General features: G+C 38.2%; 1 protein-coding gene across 2 annotated transcripts in view; it reads right to left on the reverse strand.

Moving 5' to 3' along the window:
* The window catches only part of dpyda.1 (dihydropyrimidine dehydrogenase a, tandem duplicate 1), a 358,262-nt gene that overhangs the window by 273,389 nt on the left and 64,290 nt on the right, over window positions 1–20,583 (reverse strand). For both annotated transcript variants that reach the window (XM_062991432.1, XM_062991433.1), the window contains exon 4: window positions 20,388–20,470. In XM_062991432.1, coding sequence (XP_062847502.1) covers window positions 20,388–20,470 — 83 coding nt within the window. The remainder of the gene's footprint in view (window positions 1–20,387; window positions 20,471–20,583) is intronic.

A 20,583-nucleotide genomic window follows, 5' to 3' on the forward strand; every position in this document is an offset into this window, starting at 1 on the left:
ATATCGACCTTCTGATTACTAGCTTAGTACTTTGACTGCTGAGCAACCACTGCCCACTGCTCAGCAGCTATGAATGAGATTTGTAGCCAAACCTCCTTTATAAAGAACTCCAATCTTTGGTAGGGTTGCCAGATTTTAGCCCTGGCAAAACCTAATCCCCTTAATTTCAGCATTGTCCAGTAGCCCTGAAATCCCAGTGCGTAGGTTTATCTATCTGGTTATAAATAATACAGATAGATGTTAAACGCTCACACACATTTCATGAAATGGACATTTATAGAGTTGAATGAAATGAAATTGTCGTTGCTATGGTAACACACGGAGCGGAGACTGGTGTGTCAGATTCGACAGGTGGGGTTAAAGGAACATGCCGACCGTACAGGTTCACCTGTCATTTTAATTGCTTCAGCGGTCACACTTGTTACCAATTAAAGTCGATTCTGAAGACTTCCCGCAGCACCAAGGGCGAGCGGAATCACTTCCTCCAGTTCACTTATCAGAACCCTCGTGGATCTGTTCCATCATGTATCTCCGAAATACTTCAGACTTGTTGAGATGATGTTGATCGGTGCTGACGGTTCACAAAATAAAACAAAGCAAGCGCCGTTTATTCCAGATTTATCTCAGCTACAACCTTTACTGCCATCTGATTGGTCCAGTGAGCTGGATTTGTACGGCAGGTGGGCGGCCGGTGTCCAATCCACGTTTGTGACGGTGTGTTCACTGAAGAGGACAGCAGAGAGCAGCGTGGATGCTCAGCAGCTACGACTCTTTAACTGAGATCAGCGCTGGAACTAAGACAATACGAGGACGAGCAGAACGGCCTGGAAACAGAGTAGCCAAACGCAGAGGACCAGAACACCACCTGCAGCACTGCATGCTAGCATATAAACACATCACACACGGATACACAACAGACTCACGCCTAGATCTGTCACAAATCTAATATTTGAAATAACTGATGAATAATTGGTGTCTGTTACGTGTTGAAAAAGTACAGGGTGACAAGTTAGTGTGTGACTATAGCGCTGCAATGTTTACTATCAAGGTAATGACGTGGTAATGTTGTGGTATGAGTACGGCCCTACCTAATTCATGGACCGTGAAACGAGTCGTTTCAGGTGTAATATGTAATTTGATGAGAAAATCAAACTTAAATGTTTGTGTTTAGTGATTTAAAATTTTTCATTCATGCAGCGTTCAAGTGCCTCACGTTTACTGGCTTAACCGGGTAACCGAGTTTGGAAAACTAACAACCAATTCTGTGGACGCAGAGGGAGGGTCTAAACACAAAGGAGAATTTTTGTATTTGAGACAGAACATGAAGCCTCGCACCGTCACTGGATGTTCTAAGTTTCCATTCTACTGTTCATATAGCTGTGCTGTGTATTGTAGCTTCTATTTATTTAGAAGGTCCCTAAGTATGAGTGTATCAGGTACAGTAGTGTTGTTGGCATTTATAATTATAAGGAACACATACCCTGTTAGCACTGTTAGAACACACACCCTGTTACGATAGTGGTAGCTCAGTGGTTAGTACTGAACTAGTAATCAGAAAGTTGCCAGTTCAAGCCCTGCTGCTGCCAAAGAGAAAGGCCCTAAACCCTCGATTGCTTGCAACCTGTCCAGGGTGTTTCCTACCTTTCGCACAGTGAATTGCACCCACTGCGAGCCTGACCAGGATAAAGCGTTGATAAAAAAACAATGACTTTTCAACATTCATTTACCTGCTTACATTATTTATTATACGAACTTATGACAAAATGGCTAAAATAATAAGAATAAGAATAAGAATAAAATAATAATAATAATAATAATAACAATAGAAATAATAATAATGATGATAATAATAATTATTAATAATAATAATAATAAAAACAATAATAACAATAATAAATACTACTACTATCTATAATAATAATAATAATAATAATAATAATAATAATAATAATAATAATAAAAATAATAATACATACTACTACTATTTATAATAATAATAATAATAATAATAATAATAACAATAATAAATACTACTACTATTTATAATAATAATAATAATAATAATAATAATAATAATAATACTATTTATAATAATATTAATAATAATAATAATAATTACAATAATAAATACTACTACTATTTATAATAATAATATTATTAATAATAATAATAACAATAATAATAACAATAATAACTACTACTATTTATAATATTAATAATAATAATAATAATACATACTACTACTATTTATAATAATAATAATAATGATAATAATAATAATAATAATAATAATAATGATAATGATAAAGATAATAATAATAATAATAAATACTACTACTATCTATAATATTAATAATAATGATGCAAAGAATAATAATAATAATTATTATTATTATTATTATTATAATAACAATAATAATAACAAAACAACAATAATAATAAAAAAAAAATAATAATAATAATAATAATAATAATAAAATAACAATAATAAAAAAAAATAATAATAATTAATAATAATAACAACAACAATAATAACAACAATAATAACAACAACAACAAAACAACAACAATAATAATAATAACAACAATAATAATAATAATAGTAATTCTGATATTTGGAGATTTTTTTGTTTGTTTAACACAGATCACTATGTAAAACAATCATGCTAGAAGAATGAATTAGGATGAAATAATAATTGTTACGGGCCTATTTACAACCATGACTGGAATATTAATTGTAAAATACTGAGTCGAGTCATACGAACACGTCAATCACATGTTTTTTTCTTTTCATTCAGACCGCGGACACATTAAAAGCAAAAGCGGCGTCTGAGGAAACAACCTTCTACACGTTCAATCATTCAAATGAATGCTGGCATTACAATACGAGAGAAATACAAGCATCTAATTCAAAAAGACCATTTCCAGCTGAAAATGCCATTGAACATGATAATGCTCAGAAGCAACATATTGAAAAGTCATTTTAAATATCAAACAACCTCCGCGGGGTAGAATCATAAAACGTGGCAACAGCAATGGATATCTTTAGGCTATTTGAATAAATAAAACACATATGCCTAATATGCTTATTTCATTATATGTAATATGAAAAAGTGAAGATAACGGCACTTTAAACGCGAGCGTTCAGCCTTGATTTCTGTACTGGGGCTGGAAAAAAAGATAAACACCGGCGATCTCAACAATAGTGCACACACAAAGGTCACGGAAGGGGCTGCACAGGTCCTGACTTTTAGAAATCCAATAGAAATTCCTGTATGTATTGAACGTGGTACGAGAGGCTTTAAGGGCACCGATTTTCCCAGGCGGGTCCATTGTCCTCTACGCTGTGGCACCGGGGTTAACGATGCCCACTGCATTTACATTTACATTTTTTGGCATTTAGCAGACACTTTTATCCAAAGCGACTTACAATTGTGACCAACTGTGTTGGTCCTGTGTGGGCTTTTCTCAAGAGTCCAACAGTGGCAACTTGGTGGGGGTTGAACCAGCAACCTTCCGATTACCAGACCTCTACCTTAATGCCTCTGTACAATGCACGGCCCACCGTACAATCACAGCAAAACCAAGCACTTTACATTTATATTTTTTGGCATTTAGCAGACACTTTTATTGTAAGAGACTTACAGTACTGCGACCAACTGTGTTTGTGCCTTGCTCAAGAGTCCAACAGTGGAAACTTGGTGGGGGTTGAACCAGCAACCTTCTGATTACCAGACCTCTACCTTAATGCCGCTGTACAATGCACGACCCACCGTAGAATCACAGCAAAACAAAGCACTTTACATTTACATTTTTTGGCATTTAGCAGACGCTTTTATCCAAAGTGACTTACAATTGTGACCAACTGTGGTTGTGCCTTGCTCAAGAGTCCAAAAGTGGCAACTTGGTGGGAGTTGAACCAGCAACCTTCCGGTTACCAGCTCTCTACCTTAATGCCTTTGTACAATGCACAGCCCACCATACAATCACAGCAAATCAAAGCATTTTATGTCAGTTTACATTTACATCGAAATTTAGCAGATGCTTTTATTCAAAGTAACTTACAGTCTTGTGGCAGTATACTGTCTAAGCAGTTGAGGGTTAAGGGCCTTGCTCAAGGGCCCAACAGTGGTAACCTGGTAGTGGTAAGGCTTGAACCAGTGACCTTTCAACTACTAGTCCAGTACCTTAACCACCAGGTTATGACTGCCCTGCACAGATAAAATGCATCAAAGCTTTAATTTTCCAAGCGCTGACCACACTGCCGTCCTGCCACTGATCAGAAAGAAAGTGAATTCAAAGCACTGCAGGGATCTGAGCACAGAAGCGCTTTGTTTTGCTCCGTCCCGGAGATCAGTCACTGAGATCAGTCACTTAAAAATCTCACTGATCAGTCGTGTAGTGTGCAGTCCATAATCTGTTGCATTAGAAAGAGCTGGACCTAAGGATATTTAAAAAAACAAGAACTAAATGTATGAGGGGAGCATACAGGGTACATGGTTACGTTAAAAGCACTCGGGCGGGGCAGGGGCCTATGATGGCTGGCTGATCTTGGAAGCTAAGCAGGGATGAGCTTGGTCAGTACTTGGATGGGAGACTTACTGGGAATGCCGACTGAGGCTCCATGGTTCTCTCGAGCAAACGAGACATCAGAATAAGAAAGTGGGAGACTAGTGGGTAGAGCTATCAATGGGCTATCAATTAAAAGGTTGAGAGTTTGAATCCCAGACACTGTTGGACCCTTGAGCAAGGCCCTTAATCCTGTCTGCTCCATGGGCGGCGTACGATGGCTGACCCTGTGCTCTCGGTGGCTAAGTGGGTAGCACTGTCGCCTCACAGCGAGAAGGTCATGGGTTCGATCCCCGGGTGGGGCGATCCGGGTCCTTTCTGTGCGGAGTTTGCATGTTCTCCCCGTGTCCGCGTGGGTTTCCTCCCACAGTCCAAAGACATGCCGCTAGGCTAATTGGAGACACTGAATTGTCCCATAGTTACCTAGCCGCTGGGATGCACAGACCGGTGCATTGTAGTGCCGGTCCCAAGCCCGGATGAATAGGGAGGGTCGTGTCAGGAAGGGCATCCGGCGTAAAACTGTGCCAATTCCCGCCGGCAACCCCTAACGGGAAGAAGCCAGAAATGCAGACCCTGTAACCGAAAAACGGGACAAAGGCTGAGGAACAAGAAGAAGAAGCTGACATCTGAAACTCATGAGTCTGAATCTCAGGTCTGCTACCACCAGGCTGGCCGCCTACACAGACAATGATTGGCTCGTCCGAGGGAGGGAGGGCCATAGGGTCTGCACAGAGACGGGAGATAATGAAGATCAGTGTGTGACTCTCCATGTACCAGACCGAGCACCATATGAACCATATGAAAAGAAGAGGTCAGCTACTGCACACGTGCCAGAGGGGGCATGTGACAGTCACGACTCTCTTCGGTCAGGAGTGGAGGTCAGCAGCAGTAGAGAGGAAGCAAAATGCAAGAAATTCAACTATATTTTATACTGTAGAAACACCTTTCAGTTACAATAATCGTTTATTTGGTCATTTATGACCCGGTCAGAGTGAGTCCAGCGCCACTGAGAAACACGGACACGATGCAATAATGCACTCTGGACAGGGTGCCATTACACCGCAGGACAACAAATTCTCACTTATTATTTCTTCGGAGCAGATAATCCTCTGTCTGCATGAATTGAGAGGTGGAAGGTAACCAGAACACCAAGAGAAAACTCAGACTGGAAGAATACACTGAATCAAGAACCCAAGGATCCCAATTATTGTGTACTAGCGTCACCCCCTGTACAGATAGAACACCTGTATGTGTCATGTATACAGATACACATGTACAGTATGTAATTATTTTCCTCATAGTTCAGCTTTTTTGGAAGCTGGACTTAGAGTGCAGGGTCTAAGTGGTGCAGAGAGGGTTAGGGGCCTTGCTCAAGGGCCAAGTGGCTGCATGACAATCTTCGATTGATAGCCCTTTAGATAGCCCTTTTATCCAAAGCGACCTACAGTACTGTGAAAATATACTATCTAAGCAACTGAGGGTTAAGGTCCTTGCTCAAGGGCCAACAGTGACAACCTGGCAGTGGTGGGGTTTAAACCAGCTTTTGATTACTAGTCCAGTATTTTACCACTGTCCCTCAAGATGACTCAATCCAGGTCAGGATTAAAGAAAGCAGGCGTTATTGACGTGTAGACCGTCAGGTCCGGTGTGGAGATGTACCAGTGTAATCTGTTGGGTAAAATCCAATAACTGAAGCTGAAAACTGAAGATGAGAGGGGTGAGTCTCCAGCTACTGACACACTGAATCAGACTGTAGGTTAGTCTGACGATTCTGTGCTTTGCCTAAAATGCCTTTATAGCATATCATATCAGTATATATCAGTGTTAATCTACATTAGCTCCATTAGACACATATGAGATGCATGTTAAAACATGAACCAGTTAAACCTGCTGCATTAAACTACTTTTAATCCAGCTGTGCCTTGGGAAGAATCATGTGATTCTAAAAATGTATTTGGACCCTAATAGCATGGACTGTGTAGGTGCTATTAGGGACTGGACAGCATATATAAATTTAAGAATTAGGGCCACCCAGACCAAATGTAAACATCAAGCATCAACAAAGGGGGGGAAATCATATAAGTTACAAGTAAATTACAAGTAAGTAATGTCATTTTTAAATTGTGAATTGTGATTGCACTTATTGTATCTCAACTGTTTAATTGTACTTCTCTATTCATTGCACATCAGCCCCGATAAGATGTTAATTATTTAAGCTTTAATTTACCATTGAACCCCCCCCCCCCCATTTACTTATAGAGCATTGCATGGTCAGGCTACTATGTATATATCAGAGCTACTCCACCCATATATATCGGGGCAGTCTCTTAGGTCAAGCAAGCTGAACTTGCTGACTGTCCCACGCTCCCGCTTAAAGACTTGTGGGGATCGCGCGTTTGAGTTTTTTAAGATCCACAGATTCTGTGGATTCTTTTAAAAAACAATTAAAGACATATCTTTTTAAGCAGGCATTTGAATGATGTACCTGGCGCAGGGGTTTGCTGCTGTTTGTTTTATTAGGTGTTTTTATTGTATTTTATGCTGTGTTTTATTATGTAGATGTGTGTGTGTATATTTTATGTTATGTAAAGTTTCTGGTAGGCACTTTGTGATTCATATCCGTGAAAAGTGCTATATAAAAATTTTTTACTTACTTACTTAAATTGTAGCCTAGCGGTTAAGGTACTGGACTATTAATTAAAAGGAAGCCCTTAATCCCCATAGATGCCATAAATGTAAATGATTGTCTTTTCTTTACAGTTGATTTTGTGACTTGTTTACTTTGACCGAATGCACTTGAGGTGGTTGTCCTTTGAGCTGCCTATAACACAAGTCAATGTGGCTTTGAGTTTATCAGTCCACTTTCTGTCAATGCTTAACCCTAGTTTACGAGTGGCTTTTGACGGTGTAGGAAACTGTACCCAGTGACACCTTGGTGTTCTTCGCCATTTCTCTCTAGGAGAGATCTACACATCTAGGGGTTATAATTAGGGCCCTACTAAATTCACGGGAAAACCTGCTTAATTTCACGGAGCCTCATAAATTGAACAATAGAATAAATGGAAGCTACAATACACAGTACAGCAACCTTAGTAGTTGAATGTAAACCTAGAACATCCAGCGACGTTACCCGAGTCGTGTTTTTAGCTGCTTTAGACTTCAACATCTTGGGCATTTTGTCTAACCGATTGCTGGTTTAACTGAGCATATTTAGAGTTTGCTGAGTTTATAAAGTAAGAAATAAACTGTGCAATAGAAATACGTTACTGGCTTGTTCTTTTGAAGTGCAGAAGAGAGATGATCACGTGTGTAGAGAAGTGACACTTAAGGAACAAAATGCTCTTAATACATAAACACACACATCAAACATCGTCAGCACACTAAACTACAGAAAAGTCTCTTACACGAACTTATGATGCTGTAGGATTGCTAGGACGCCTTTTATTGCACCTCATATTTTATACACATCTCTAAACACAAACCTTACATTTACTGCATATTACACTGGAAACGGCTCATTTCACGACCATGAATTAGGTAGGGTCGTAGTTATAATGGTGCGCTGCTCATCTTTTGCTGACTGCCTTTTTCCTGCTAATACAAAACAACAATGCAATACTGTTAAGTATCAACCTAAAGGGTTTAGTAATACAGACTGTTCCAGCACTGCTTTTAATCAGGGGGTTTTAGGTAATCAAATAAAAAAGCTGAGAGATCACAAAGACTTGCTTGCATCACCTTCCAAAAATGAATAAACGTCCACAGAACAGCCGTCATACATTTCTAGCACGTTTATTAAACATACTGTTAAAAAAATCTGATTTTGATTCTGTGATTATTCGGCATTGTGTGTGAAACACGGGGGGTGGTGGGGTGGGGGGAGTCATGTAACAGTTTGTGATTGTACGTAGTGCGAGGGGGGGAGGAAGCAGGGGAATAAATAAAGAGCTTAATTAGTGGATTAGCACACCTGCTGGATGCTACCCGCTGTGTATTTAATCTAACCTGTTCTCCCTCGAGGGTGGCGCCTTTCTGCTGTGTTACAGTGACGGAGAACAGAAAAAAAAAAAGCCACAGCAAGCTGCCGGGTTTGTTTATTTATTTATTTTATTTATTTCTCTCAGACTGAATCCATCATTTGTGTTTTGCTGTTTTGCTGAAAGCATAATTAACTGCAGGTTATTTGCTTCAGAAGCGTCCACAGCATTCAAGTCGTATTACTGTGTGTGTGGGGGGGGGGGGGGGGGGGGCACAATTGCTTGGAATTCAGGATTCTCCCATCTACAGTCAATAACATTATTAAAAGGATGAGAGAAGCTAGAAAACCAGTATCAACCACCTTTAAGCTTCGATCAGTCAAGATGACAATCAAGCAAACAGAGTTAAGTTGGACTTAATACTTTCCAGTTAGACCTAAGTTAGACTTACTGCTTTCCATTTGGACTTAAGTTGGACTTAATGTTTTTCAGTTGGACTTAAGTTGGACCTAATGTTTTCCAGTTGGACATAAGTTGGAAGTAATACTTTCCAATTGGACCTAAGTTAGACTTACTGCTTTCCAGTTGGACTTAAGGTGGAAGTAATGCTTTCCAGTTGGACATAAGTTGGAAGTAATGATTTCCAGTTGGACCTAAGTTGGAAGTAATGCTTTCCAGTTGGACATAAGTTGGAAGTAATGCTTTCCAGTTGGACATAAGTTGGAAGTAATGATTTCCAGTTGGACCTAAGTTAGACTTACTGCTTTCCAGTTGGACTTAAGGTGGAAGTAATGCTTTCCAGTTGGACATAAGTTGGAAGTAATGCTTTCCAATTGGACCTAAGTTAGACTTACTGCTTTCCAGTTGGACTTAAGGTGGAAGTAATGCTTTCCAGTTGGACATAAGTTGGAAGTAATGCTTTCCAGTTGGACTTAAGTTGGAAGTAATGCTTTCCAGTTGGACATAAGTTGGAAGTAATGCTTTCCAGTTGGACATAAGTTGGAAGTAATGATTTCCAGTTGGACCTAAGTTGGAAGTAATGCTTTCCAGTTGGGGGTGGTGGGGGGTGGGGGGTTGGGGGGGGGGGGGGGGGGGGGGGGGGGGCAATTGCTTGGAATTCAGGATTCTACCATCTACAGTCAATAACATTATTAAAAGGATGAGAGAAGCTAGAAAACCAGTATCAACCACCTTTAAGCTTCGATCAGACCCATGAGCTCAGGGATACTTTGGAAAACCGTTGTCAGTAAACACAGTCCGTCAATAAGATCCCATTCATCAACAACATCCAGAAACGCTCAAGATTACAGAGTGTATGGGTTGTGTTGGTGCCAATAGCATGCATTACCTTTTTCCTCCTCTTATATATAGGGAAGAAAAAAAAAATATATATATATACATATATATACATATACCGATCAGACATAAGATTAAAACCACCTCCTTGTTTCTACACTCACTGTCCATGTTATCAGCTCCACTTACCATATAGAAGCACTTTGTAGTTCTACAATTACTGACTGTAGTCCATCTGTTTCTCTGCATGCTTTGTTAGCCCCCTTTCATGCTGTTCTTCAAGGGTCAGGACCCCCACAGGACCACCACAGAGCAGGTATTATTTAGGTGGTGGATGATTCTCAGCACTGCAGTGACACTAACATGGTGGTGGCGTGTTAGTGTGTGTTGTGCTGGTATGAGTGGATCAGACACAGCAGCACTGCTGGAGTTTTTAAACACCTCACTGTCACTGCTGGACTGAAAATAGTCCACCAAACAAAAATATATCCAGCCAACAGCGCCCCGTGGAAGATGACCAACTCAAACAGCAGCAATAGATGAGCGATCGTCTCTAACTTTACATCTACAAGGTGGACCAACTAGGTCGGAGTGTCTAATAGATTGGACAGTGAGTGGACACAGTATTTTAAAACTCCAGCAGCGCTGCTGTGTCTGATCCACTCATACCAGCACAACACACACTAACACACCACCACCATGTCAGTGTCACTGCAGTGCTGAGAATGATCCACCACCTAAATAATACCTGCTATCATTTCTGAAACACTGAAACAGGTATTGTTGGTGTTTTTAAAGCTTTTCTCGTTCTCATCAGTAGATAATTAAAGTAATTGACCGCATGTATTCCTCCCCATGATCCTCTGGGTAAAAGTTTGATGGAGATTTATGTAGAAGATGCAGGATATGAGTAGAATCGTCTGACACGGTGAAGTATAGCTAACCTCGTTAACTTTGGTAATTAAAGTCACGTCACAGACTGATATTCACACACTTACAGACAGAAAACCCCTGAAACAAACACTGAGGAGCAGAAGAACCTTCTCTATACCTGCCGCCTCTCTCCTGATCAGAACCCAGAGATCAGAACAGAACATCCAGACCCGTCTGCCGTAATGGCAGCACATTACATGCTTCATGCCGGGCGGCTTTTTACATTCTTCACAATCATTTTCTCTCCTTCCGGTTTCATTTTCACATCAACTGGAACATATATGATGATATTATTATAGAACTGTGGTGAGAAAGAAATCTTTGGACCCTTTTATCAGCAATCGATTGAAGAGCGAGTCTGACAGTCTATACATAATAATCCAGCGGTAGCTCAGTGATTAGGGTTTCAGACTAGTAATCAGAAGGGAGCTGGTTCAAGCCCCACCACTGTCAGGTTGCCACTGTTGGGCCTTTGAGCAAGGCCCTCAATCCTCATATCCTCATCCCCCCAATTGCTATACTGTCTACATACTGTCAATATACTGTCTACTGTTATTATATATTCAATATACTTATTGTTATTATATAATCAATATACTTATTGTTATTATATAATCAATATACTTATTGTTATTATATAATCAATATACTTATTGTTATTATATAATCAATATACTTATTGTTGTTATAAACAAAACTTATTGTTATTATACAGACAGTATATTGTTATGGAAAATATACTTATTGCTATTATACAAACAATTACTGTTATAGACAGTATACTTATTGTTATTATATAATCAATATACTTAATGTTGTTTTAGACAATATACTTATTGTTATTAAACAATATACTTATATTATATAGACTATATTGTTATGGAAAATATACAGTACTTACTGTTATTATATAGACAGTATACTTATTGTTATTATATAAACAATATACTGTTATAGACAATACACTTATTGTTATTATATAGACAATATACTGTTATAGACAATATACTTATTGTTAGTATATACATATAGTATGTATAATTGTTATTATATAGTCAAAATAGTTATAGACAATATACTTATTGCTATCATATAGACAATTTACTTATTGTTAGAATATAGAAAATATACTGTTAAAGACAATATACTAATTGTTAGCATATAGACAATGTACTGTTATAGACAATATACTTATTGTTATTATATAGACAATGTACTGTTATAGACAATATACTTATTGTTATTATATAGACAATGTACTGTTATAGACAATATACTTATTGTTATTATATAGACAATGTACTGTTATAGACAATATACTTATTGTTATTATATAGACAATGTACTGTTATAGACAATATACTTATTGTTATTATATAGACAATGTACTGTTATAGACAATATACTCATTTTTAGTATATAGACAATATACTGTTATAGACACTATATTGTTATAGACAATATACTGTTACAGTTACGGTCTGCTAATGGTAAAAATGTAAATGTTATCCACAGTGTATTGTTTAAAACAAAAAAGTGGGAGAAATGAGGGGAAAAAAGCCATGGATTAAATTTAGGTCCTAAAGAGCACTCAGGCTTGAAACACTCACGCTATGCACTAATCCATTGACCAACATACGACTGACTCCAGAAGGCTGTTGGGTCGTCTCTTTTAGTCATGTCCATATCTAAGGAACTGCAATATTGAACTTTAAAAGGCACTAAAATTAATTTAATATGGAGTAAACATAGCCAAGTAAAAAATAACCCTTGACATTAACTGACCTCCATCCTCCAGATAGTAAGAATTAAATCTAATTAGTTTACATTATTCTCCAGGTCACACAAGTAGGATGGAGCTGAGTCCCTGCTGAGTCTGGTTCCTCTCAAGGTTTCTGCCTGTAATTTTAAGGGAGTTTTTCCTTCCCACTGTCGTCCTCGAACTGCTTAACAGGGGTTGTTTGGTCTGTCAGTCCTGGATTTAGACAATGTCTATTGTAAAAAATGCTATACAAATAAATTCGGCTTGACTTTGACTTGACTAAATACAATTTATAGATTTTACATAATCAGGGATCCTCAGATGTTAAGATTTTAAAAAGAGACACTCGCTGCCATCAAGGTGAAATCCACTTTCCATGAAAGTGATGTCTCTACATAGATGTATTTTATATCATCCTACACTCCGGAGAAGAGGGCGTGTCTAAATTCTTAGATTCCTTAAAATGCTCCTACTGAGGCACTTTAGTTCCGAGTGATAATCTGACTGAATAACGAGGGAGCGTCCGACGTCTAATCAGCGCTTAAGGCAATCCCAGCATTCAGTGCGACACGACTTTTCTCAAAAATTGACAAATATGGTGGACGAATGTGAAGCAACCAACGGAGTTCTTTTCAAATGTAAATTAATTCACATTGATGTTTAATGTGTATAAAGGTGCACAAGTGTCGTTTATTTGTAAATTCAGGCTCGTCAGGGACAGTTTAACCGTTTATGGTACACAGAGGGAGACGTTAGCTGGCGTGCTAGCGGGTTGTGTCTTCTCAGCCCATTGGTTTGAACGGCCTGAGGCTAACTGTGTTAGCTTAGTAAGCGGAAATTGCGGAGACATAATCGACGCAGTATCTAAGTAGAGCATCTAAATAATCTGCCTTATGAGTTCGATGTGTTATTAGAATCCTCTCTACTGAGGCAGCTGATCAGGTAGGCAGGAGGCAGCAAGGCAGCTTACTAGGTTTTCAGACAGACCCAGAGTATGTGTGCTTGTCTGGCCTGTCTACAGTCCAAATCTGTCTTATATTGAAAATGTACGATGTATCAAGAAAAGGAGAATCAGACAACGGACTGTTGAGGAGCTGAAGTCACTTGCAGAACTGCAACAATGAGTGTCCTCAGTTCCCAAACTATTACAAAGTCTCAATAATAATAAAGATGATGGAACAATCATCTTGAGGGGTAAATTCGCCCTGTAACAACGTTTTTGATGTGTTGTAGCCGTCAAATTTCAAATTTGATCAGTAAAAACATTGAAAATCTTGTTTATACTTGTGTCAGCTTAAATAAAGCTTTAAGCTTTAAGAGAATTAACAATGTATAAGCTATTATAAAGTTATTACAGGGTTACATACATGGGCAGTAGTTTGTTTATTAGGATTTTAACGTCATGTTTTACACTTTGGTTACATTCATGACAGGAACGGTAGTTACTCATTACACAAGATTCATCAGCTCACAAGGTTATTAGGGATGCACGATGATATCGGAATTATATCTGTATCTGCCGATAATATATTTTTTAAGAACAATCGGCATCGGGCCGATGCTTAGATTTGGCCGATGTTTCAAACCGATATTTGCCGACGCATTTATTATTTGCCGGAAGAAGACGGGGTGACGCAGGCCGCGCTACAGCAGTGCAGCAAAAATGTCTGTGGTATGGAAGTTTTTCAAAGTGAGCGAGCATGACATAAAGCATGCAGTTTGCAACACTTGCTCAACTAACGTCTTGCGTGGAGGGAGCAAAGTAAGAAATTTCAACACCACAAATTTAATTATACATCTGAAGGCACACCATCCTGACAAATATACAGAGTTCCTCACGGTGAAAGAGGAGACTCGCACAGCACCGCGCACGCCAGCAAAATCTGCAGCTACTCAGCCGGTTGACCAACTCCTTCAGAAATTTAAGAAATTTGACAAAAACAGCCCAAAAGCTACAGCTATTACAGCAAAGGTGATGGAATTCATCGCTCTCGATGATCAGCCGTTCTCTGTTGTGGAGGATATTGGATTTCGCCGGCTGCTCGAGCATCTTGAGCCACGTTACACCATACCTAGCCGTCGTTACTTTTCCGACGTAGCCCTACCGGAGCTACACAACTTGGTAGCGACTCACATTCACAAGCTCATCGACGATAATGTGTCCTCCATTAGCCTTACCACGGACATCTGGACATCTGATGTGAGTCCAGTGAGTATTCTGAGTTTAACCGCGCAGTGGGTAGACAACAGTTTTGAATTACAGAAGGCAGTTTTGCACGCCCAAGAATGCTCCGGTTCACACACAAGCTCTGCACTATCTGTGGCATTTGAAAGAATGTTTGAAACATGGAAGATTTCTAAGGAGAACATTCATGTTGTACTGCGCGACAATGCACGTAACATTGCGAAAGCTATGGTGGAATGCGGCGTTCCGAGTTTGCCGTGTATGGCCCACACGTTACAGCTCGCTGTGAACGACGGTGTGTTCTCTCAGCGCAGTATCTCGGATGTAATTGCGATTGGCCGAAGGATAGTTGGCCATTTTAAACACTCGCATTTAGCCAGCTCTCGTCTAAAAACCATCCAAACGGAGCTGGGTATGTCATCGAAAGTGCTTCAGCAGGACGTTTCTACCAGATGGAACAGTACGTTCTACATGTTGCAAACCTTGCTAGAGCAGAAGAGAGCAATTGGTGCTTATGCCGCTGATTTTGAGTTACCAGCTACTCTGACGGCTTCTCAATGGAGTTTAATTGAAAACATAATTACACTCCTTGCTCCATTTGAACAATTGACAAGAGAGATTTGCCAGTCGGAAGCCTTGGCATCAGACGCGATTCCTTCAGTTAGTGCATTGAAACGACTGTTGACTAAAAGTGCTCACTCTGACTTCGGAGTTAAAACCAGCAAAAATGCTCTGTTAGAGGCTGTAAACACACGTTTCAGTGAGATGTACACTGAGTCCCTGTACTGTGTCGCCACAATTGTAGACCCAAGATATAAGGATCGATATTTTACAGCAGACGTGAAACTACAGACACATGAAATGTTCCAAACTCAGATGGAGAAAGTATCGAGTGAGCGCACAGAGCAAACATGCGAGCCACAGCTTGACCGCCCACAAGAGAAAAGAGCTAGGAGGGATGGCGAGGAGACATGCTCTCTCTTTGATATGTACAACGAAATTCTTGAAGAAACGCAGGCACCTCAAGAAAACACTCAGATAGCAACAGAGGTGAGTTCAATATCACAAGGAAAAAAGCCCTTTTTAAATATTTGGCTTCAATATGAATGTAATATGCTTGTTTCAAATGTGTACATTATTTACACATTAATAAAATGCTGTCCTAAAATCAACTGAACGTTTTGATGCAATATTTTATTAATAAAAAATGACAATGAATATAATCCTGCATATCTACATGTTTCTTGTTCAGGTGCAGGGATTCCTGTCAGAAGCTCCAATACCAAGGAATGAAAGCCCACTGCAGTACTGGAATAACAACAAGAGTCGATTCCCTACTATTGCCAAAGTAGCACGCAAGTTCTTGTCAGCTCCGTGCACTAGCGTTGACAGCGAGAGGTTATTCAGTGCAACCAGCAATGTAATCAATGAAAAGAGGAACAGAATTACATGTGATAAAGCAGAGATGCTTCTGTTCGTTAAGAAAAACCTTCCTCTTGTTCTAAAAAAATAGACTTATGAAATTGTAGAAAAAAATAATTTGGCTCAGATTCTTCCACCTCTAACAGTGTGGAGAAGCACAAAGTCAGTGCTGAAGGATTCTTATTTCTCTGTTACTGTATCGTTGATTAGTTACACTGCTAAAAGGCAACTGGCATTTCGTTGCTTTAATTTGACTTAAATCTATTTATTTTTTATTAATTTGAGTAGATATTATTTTATTTAAGTTGTTAATTTAAAATCCTTTGATATAAGATCACTTTTTAAAATGTCTTTTATATATTATTAGTTTGAATAGATCTATTTTATTTAAAAGTGGTGACCAGTCTGTGTAGAACCAGTTAGCTAACTAAATGTGCCTAATAATTTTCTCAGGAGACACCTTTTATTTTATTGTTTGCATACAGTTGGTTGAAAGCTAAAAAGTTATGCAAATAAATGGTACATTTGTTTATAATGTAAATCGGGGGTGTCTGATCTCTCTGTAAGTTATAAATGTGTATATCGGCATCGGCATCGGCATCTGTAGATAAGTACGTGTATAATATCGGATATCGGCATCGGCCCAAAATTCCCATATCGGTGCATCCCTAAAGGTTATATCAAACATATAAACATATATCATGGACAATTGAGTATCTCTAATTCACCTCACTTGCATGTCTTTGGACTGTGGGAGGAAACCGGAGCTCCCGGAGGAAACCCACACAGACACGGGGAGAACATAAAAACTCCACACAGAAAGGACCCGGACCGCCGCACCTGAGGATTGAACCCAGGACCTAAACACGCCGCTGTCCCCAAATTTGCTTATAATTACAAAATACAATGAAATCGTTTAGTAACAACATAAAAAATCTTGTTTATACTTGTGTCAGCTTAAATAAAGCTTCAGGAGAATTAACAAAGTATGAATGATTATAAAGTTATTATAGGACTAGAATGGTTATTTAGACGTAGAAGTATAAGTTCTACTAATTTAGTGAAAGGAACAGTTGCAGGTGTCTCCACACTCCCCAAAATCTATACATTACACATAAAGAAAAAAACAAATCTGAACAAATATCTATCTGCACAGACTACTGAATAATTCCTTCATTATAAACAGTCTATTGTTTGTTAGTGACCGGGAACCGTCAGAGTTAAGCTTCCTTCTTATTCCTTAAGACGGGGGACATAGAGGGTCCTGTGATCATACAGGCGGATATAACATCGCCTACCCGCTGCTTTGATGTTGCACATTATTAGCATTTAAGGAAGCTGAATCTTTCATCAGACTGTGTTGCTCGGCTCGGCGGGGGGTCGTTTAAAAAGAAATTATCAGCCGCATGTCTAATGGAGGTGGACGTCGGCCTTACATCCAAGATCTTATTGTGTGTGTGTGTGTGTGTGTGTGTGTGTGTGCTTACATTAGTTACTGTTGCCTTTGCTATAGATCTGGCCAATTAGCACACACACAGCGGCACATTGAAATTCTGGCAGTAGAAGCCGATTCTTCACAAAAAAAAAAAATCAATTTGTTGTTGTTCTGATTTATTTATTTATTATTTTTATTCATTTATTTATTATTTTTATTTATTTATTTATTTATTTATTTATTTATTTATTTATTTATTTATTTATTTATCTACTTGTTATTTATTTATTTATTTATTTATTTATTTATTTATTTATCTACTTGTTATTTATTTATTTATTTATCTATTTCTTTTTCTTTTTCTTTGTTTCTTTCTTTCTTTCTTTCTTTCTTTCTTTATTTATTTATTTATTTATTTATTTATTTATTTATTATCTACCTATCTATCATCTACCTATTTTGTTTTTTTTGTTTTTTTTGTTATCTATTTATTTATTATTTATCTATTTATTTATTTATTTATATGTATTTATTTACTATTTCTTTATTTATTATTTATTTTGAATTTCTTTATTTATTATTTGTTTTGTATTTCTTTCTTTCTTTCTTTCTTTATCTATTTATTTATTTATTTTTATTTATTTATTTATTTATCTATTTTTTTATTTTTTTATTTTTTTTTATTCATTCATTTATCGTCCCTGATGATGCGTTCATCTCTGAGCTGGTTCATTTTGGCCAGGCCTCATTCTCACTCACACACAGTTCTGTTTAATCCAATCTGATCGTTTTTAATGAGCTTAAGAACATTAACACAGACTTTACGACAGTCACCACACACCACAGACTGCTGCTCGTCCTCCTACAGCACTTCCTGTTTCCGTTCGTAATGCCGATCGATGAGACGAGAATTCTATTATCTGTTAGCTTGTTTCAGTAAGATACGATGCTAACAGGTTTGTGGTTTACTGATTGGTTCACTGACTGATTTGCATCAATCGGTGTTAGTTATTTTAAATGCAGAATTTAAAATGTGCAGCGCTGCAGTTTGATCCCACAAATGCGTCCAAATGAGAGGCAGCGTTTCGTATCATCCGTACAATAACCAGAATAAAAAGTTATTTCCTGTCATCATTCATTCCCTCTATTATTTATTTTTCGTTAGCGTTTTATCCCGATCAGGGTCACGTCTAGTGGTGCGGCTAGTACCACCCAAAAACACAATGCCCCACGATAAACAGTACAGGCTTATATAATCACAACATAAATAAATTGTGGTCATGCAGACATCTGTTTAAATGTGTATATATAATTTATTTTTTGAATAAACATCAGAAGTTGGTTTCTTATATCCAAAACATGAATGAGTATAATTATATAATCTACAATCTATATCTATAATCTAAACTGTATATATAAGATATAACTGTGTGTATGATCTATACCTATAATCTGTAATCTATATATCTAATTTAATCTAATCTATTTTAGTGATCTTCATATAATCTTTACTCTATATGTATAATTATAATCTAATTTGTATCTATAACCTATACTATGTGTATAATCTATATATAATTGTTACTCTATATCTATAATCTATCCTGTATCTATAACTTATAATTATTTGTATAATCTGTATATATATTCTGCAATCTATATATCTAATTTATAATCTATATCTGTATCTATAGCCTATAACTATGTGTATGATCTATATCTATAATCTGCAATCTATATGTCTAATCCAATCTATAATCTAATCTATAATCCATATCTGTAATCTACTCTATAATCTAATTCTATATTCTAAATTATAAAAGAAGAAGGATAGAAAGTAATTTGAGAATTCTTAAAATGAAACAGATAGAAATGACATTTAGCATGTGATCTGTACAGTGTAGGAAGGTAGAGAATCATTTCTCAACTAAATAAATGACACAAACAATGTAGTCATTCAATCACTGTATGTTTTACCCTTGCTTTATCCTGGTCAGGGTCACGGTGGGTCTGATTCACTGAATAAAAGGCAGGAAACACCACAGACGAGTCACCAGTACCTCACGGGGCCAACAGCCAACTTACACACTTAGGTAATTTAGTATCTTCAGTTAACCTGACTGCTGGTCCTTGGACTTGTAAGAGGAAATCGGAGCTCCCGGAGGAAACCTCTAACAGACACGCGGCCCAGCCGGGGAATCAAACCTGAATTAATTATTAATTAAGAATTAATAATAACAATTCTTGGTGTGAGGCGACAGCACTACCCACTGCACCACTGTGTCACTCATCCTCCGTGCAGCTCTTATTTGGAGGCAACTGAAGCCATATTTTAAATCTCCTGTTACCTCATGGAGTCCATAAGGAAATGTAATCTAACCAGACAGACGAGACACATGTTGTGTTGTTTATTATACTGACAGTGAGCATACAGTTTTACATTTCTGCGTTCATTACCTCAACCAAGAGCTGGTTAAACTGGGAAGTATGGTTTCTAAATGAAATTAAACTTCCAATCAGTAATAAAGATTACACATACTGTACGTGTATGAAATAAGCAGTGGAACTGAACCCCTGGGTGAGACTGATGCCCACATGAACAGCACTACGCCTGTAGGAAGTGTTGTGGTGCAGGTGGGGTGAAACCGGCCCTCACGTAAAAAAAATATCTCAGAGCGGCTCGCCAAACGCCGGCAATAAACTCATTTGTTCCTTCAATAATGAAGAACGACTAGCCTCCGCCCCGCACGCCCGCGCCTCTCCTCTTCGCCACGTCCCTGATAGTTGCCATGGAGACTCAGGTCTTACCTCACGGCTTCCCGAAGTGCTCCGCGCTCGCTCAGAGTCGTGTGTTTGATGTCATCAAAATTGTTCTCCAGCTTCACGCAGCTCTGCACGACAGAGAGAGAGAGAGAATGTGGAGAGAGAGAGAGAGAGAGAGAGAGAGAGAGAGAGAGAGAGAGAGAGAGAGAGAGAGAGAGAGCATATTAGAGATCCACAAGCT

This window comes from Trichomycterus rosablanca, chromosome 3 (assembly GCF_030014385.1).
Source record: "Trichomycterus rosablanca isolate fTriRos1 chromosome 3, fTriRos1.hap1, whole genome shotgun sequence".
Taxonomy (NCBI): Eukaryota; Metazoa; Chordata; class Actinopteri; order Siluriformes; family Trichomycteridae; genus Trichomycterus; species Trichomycterus rosablanca.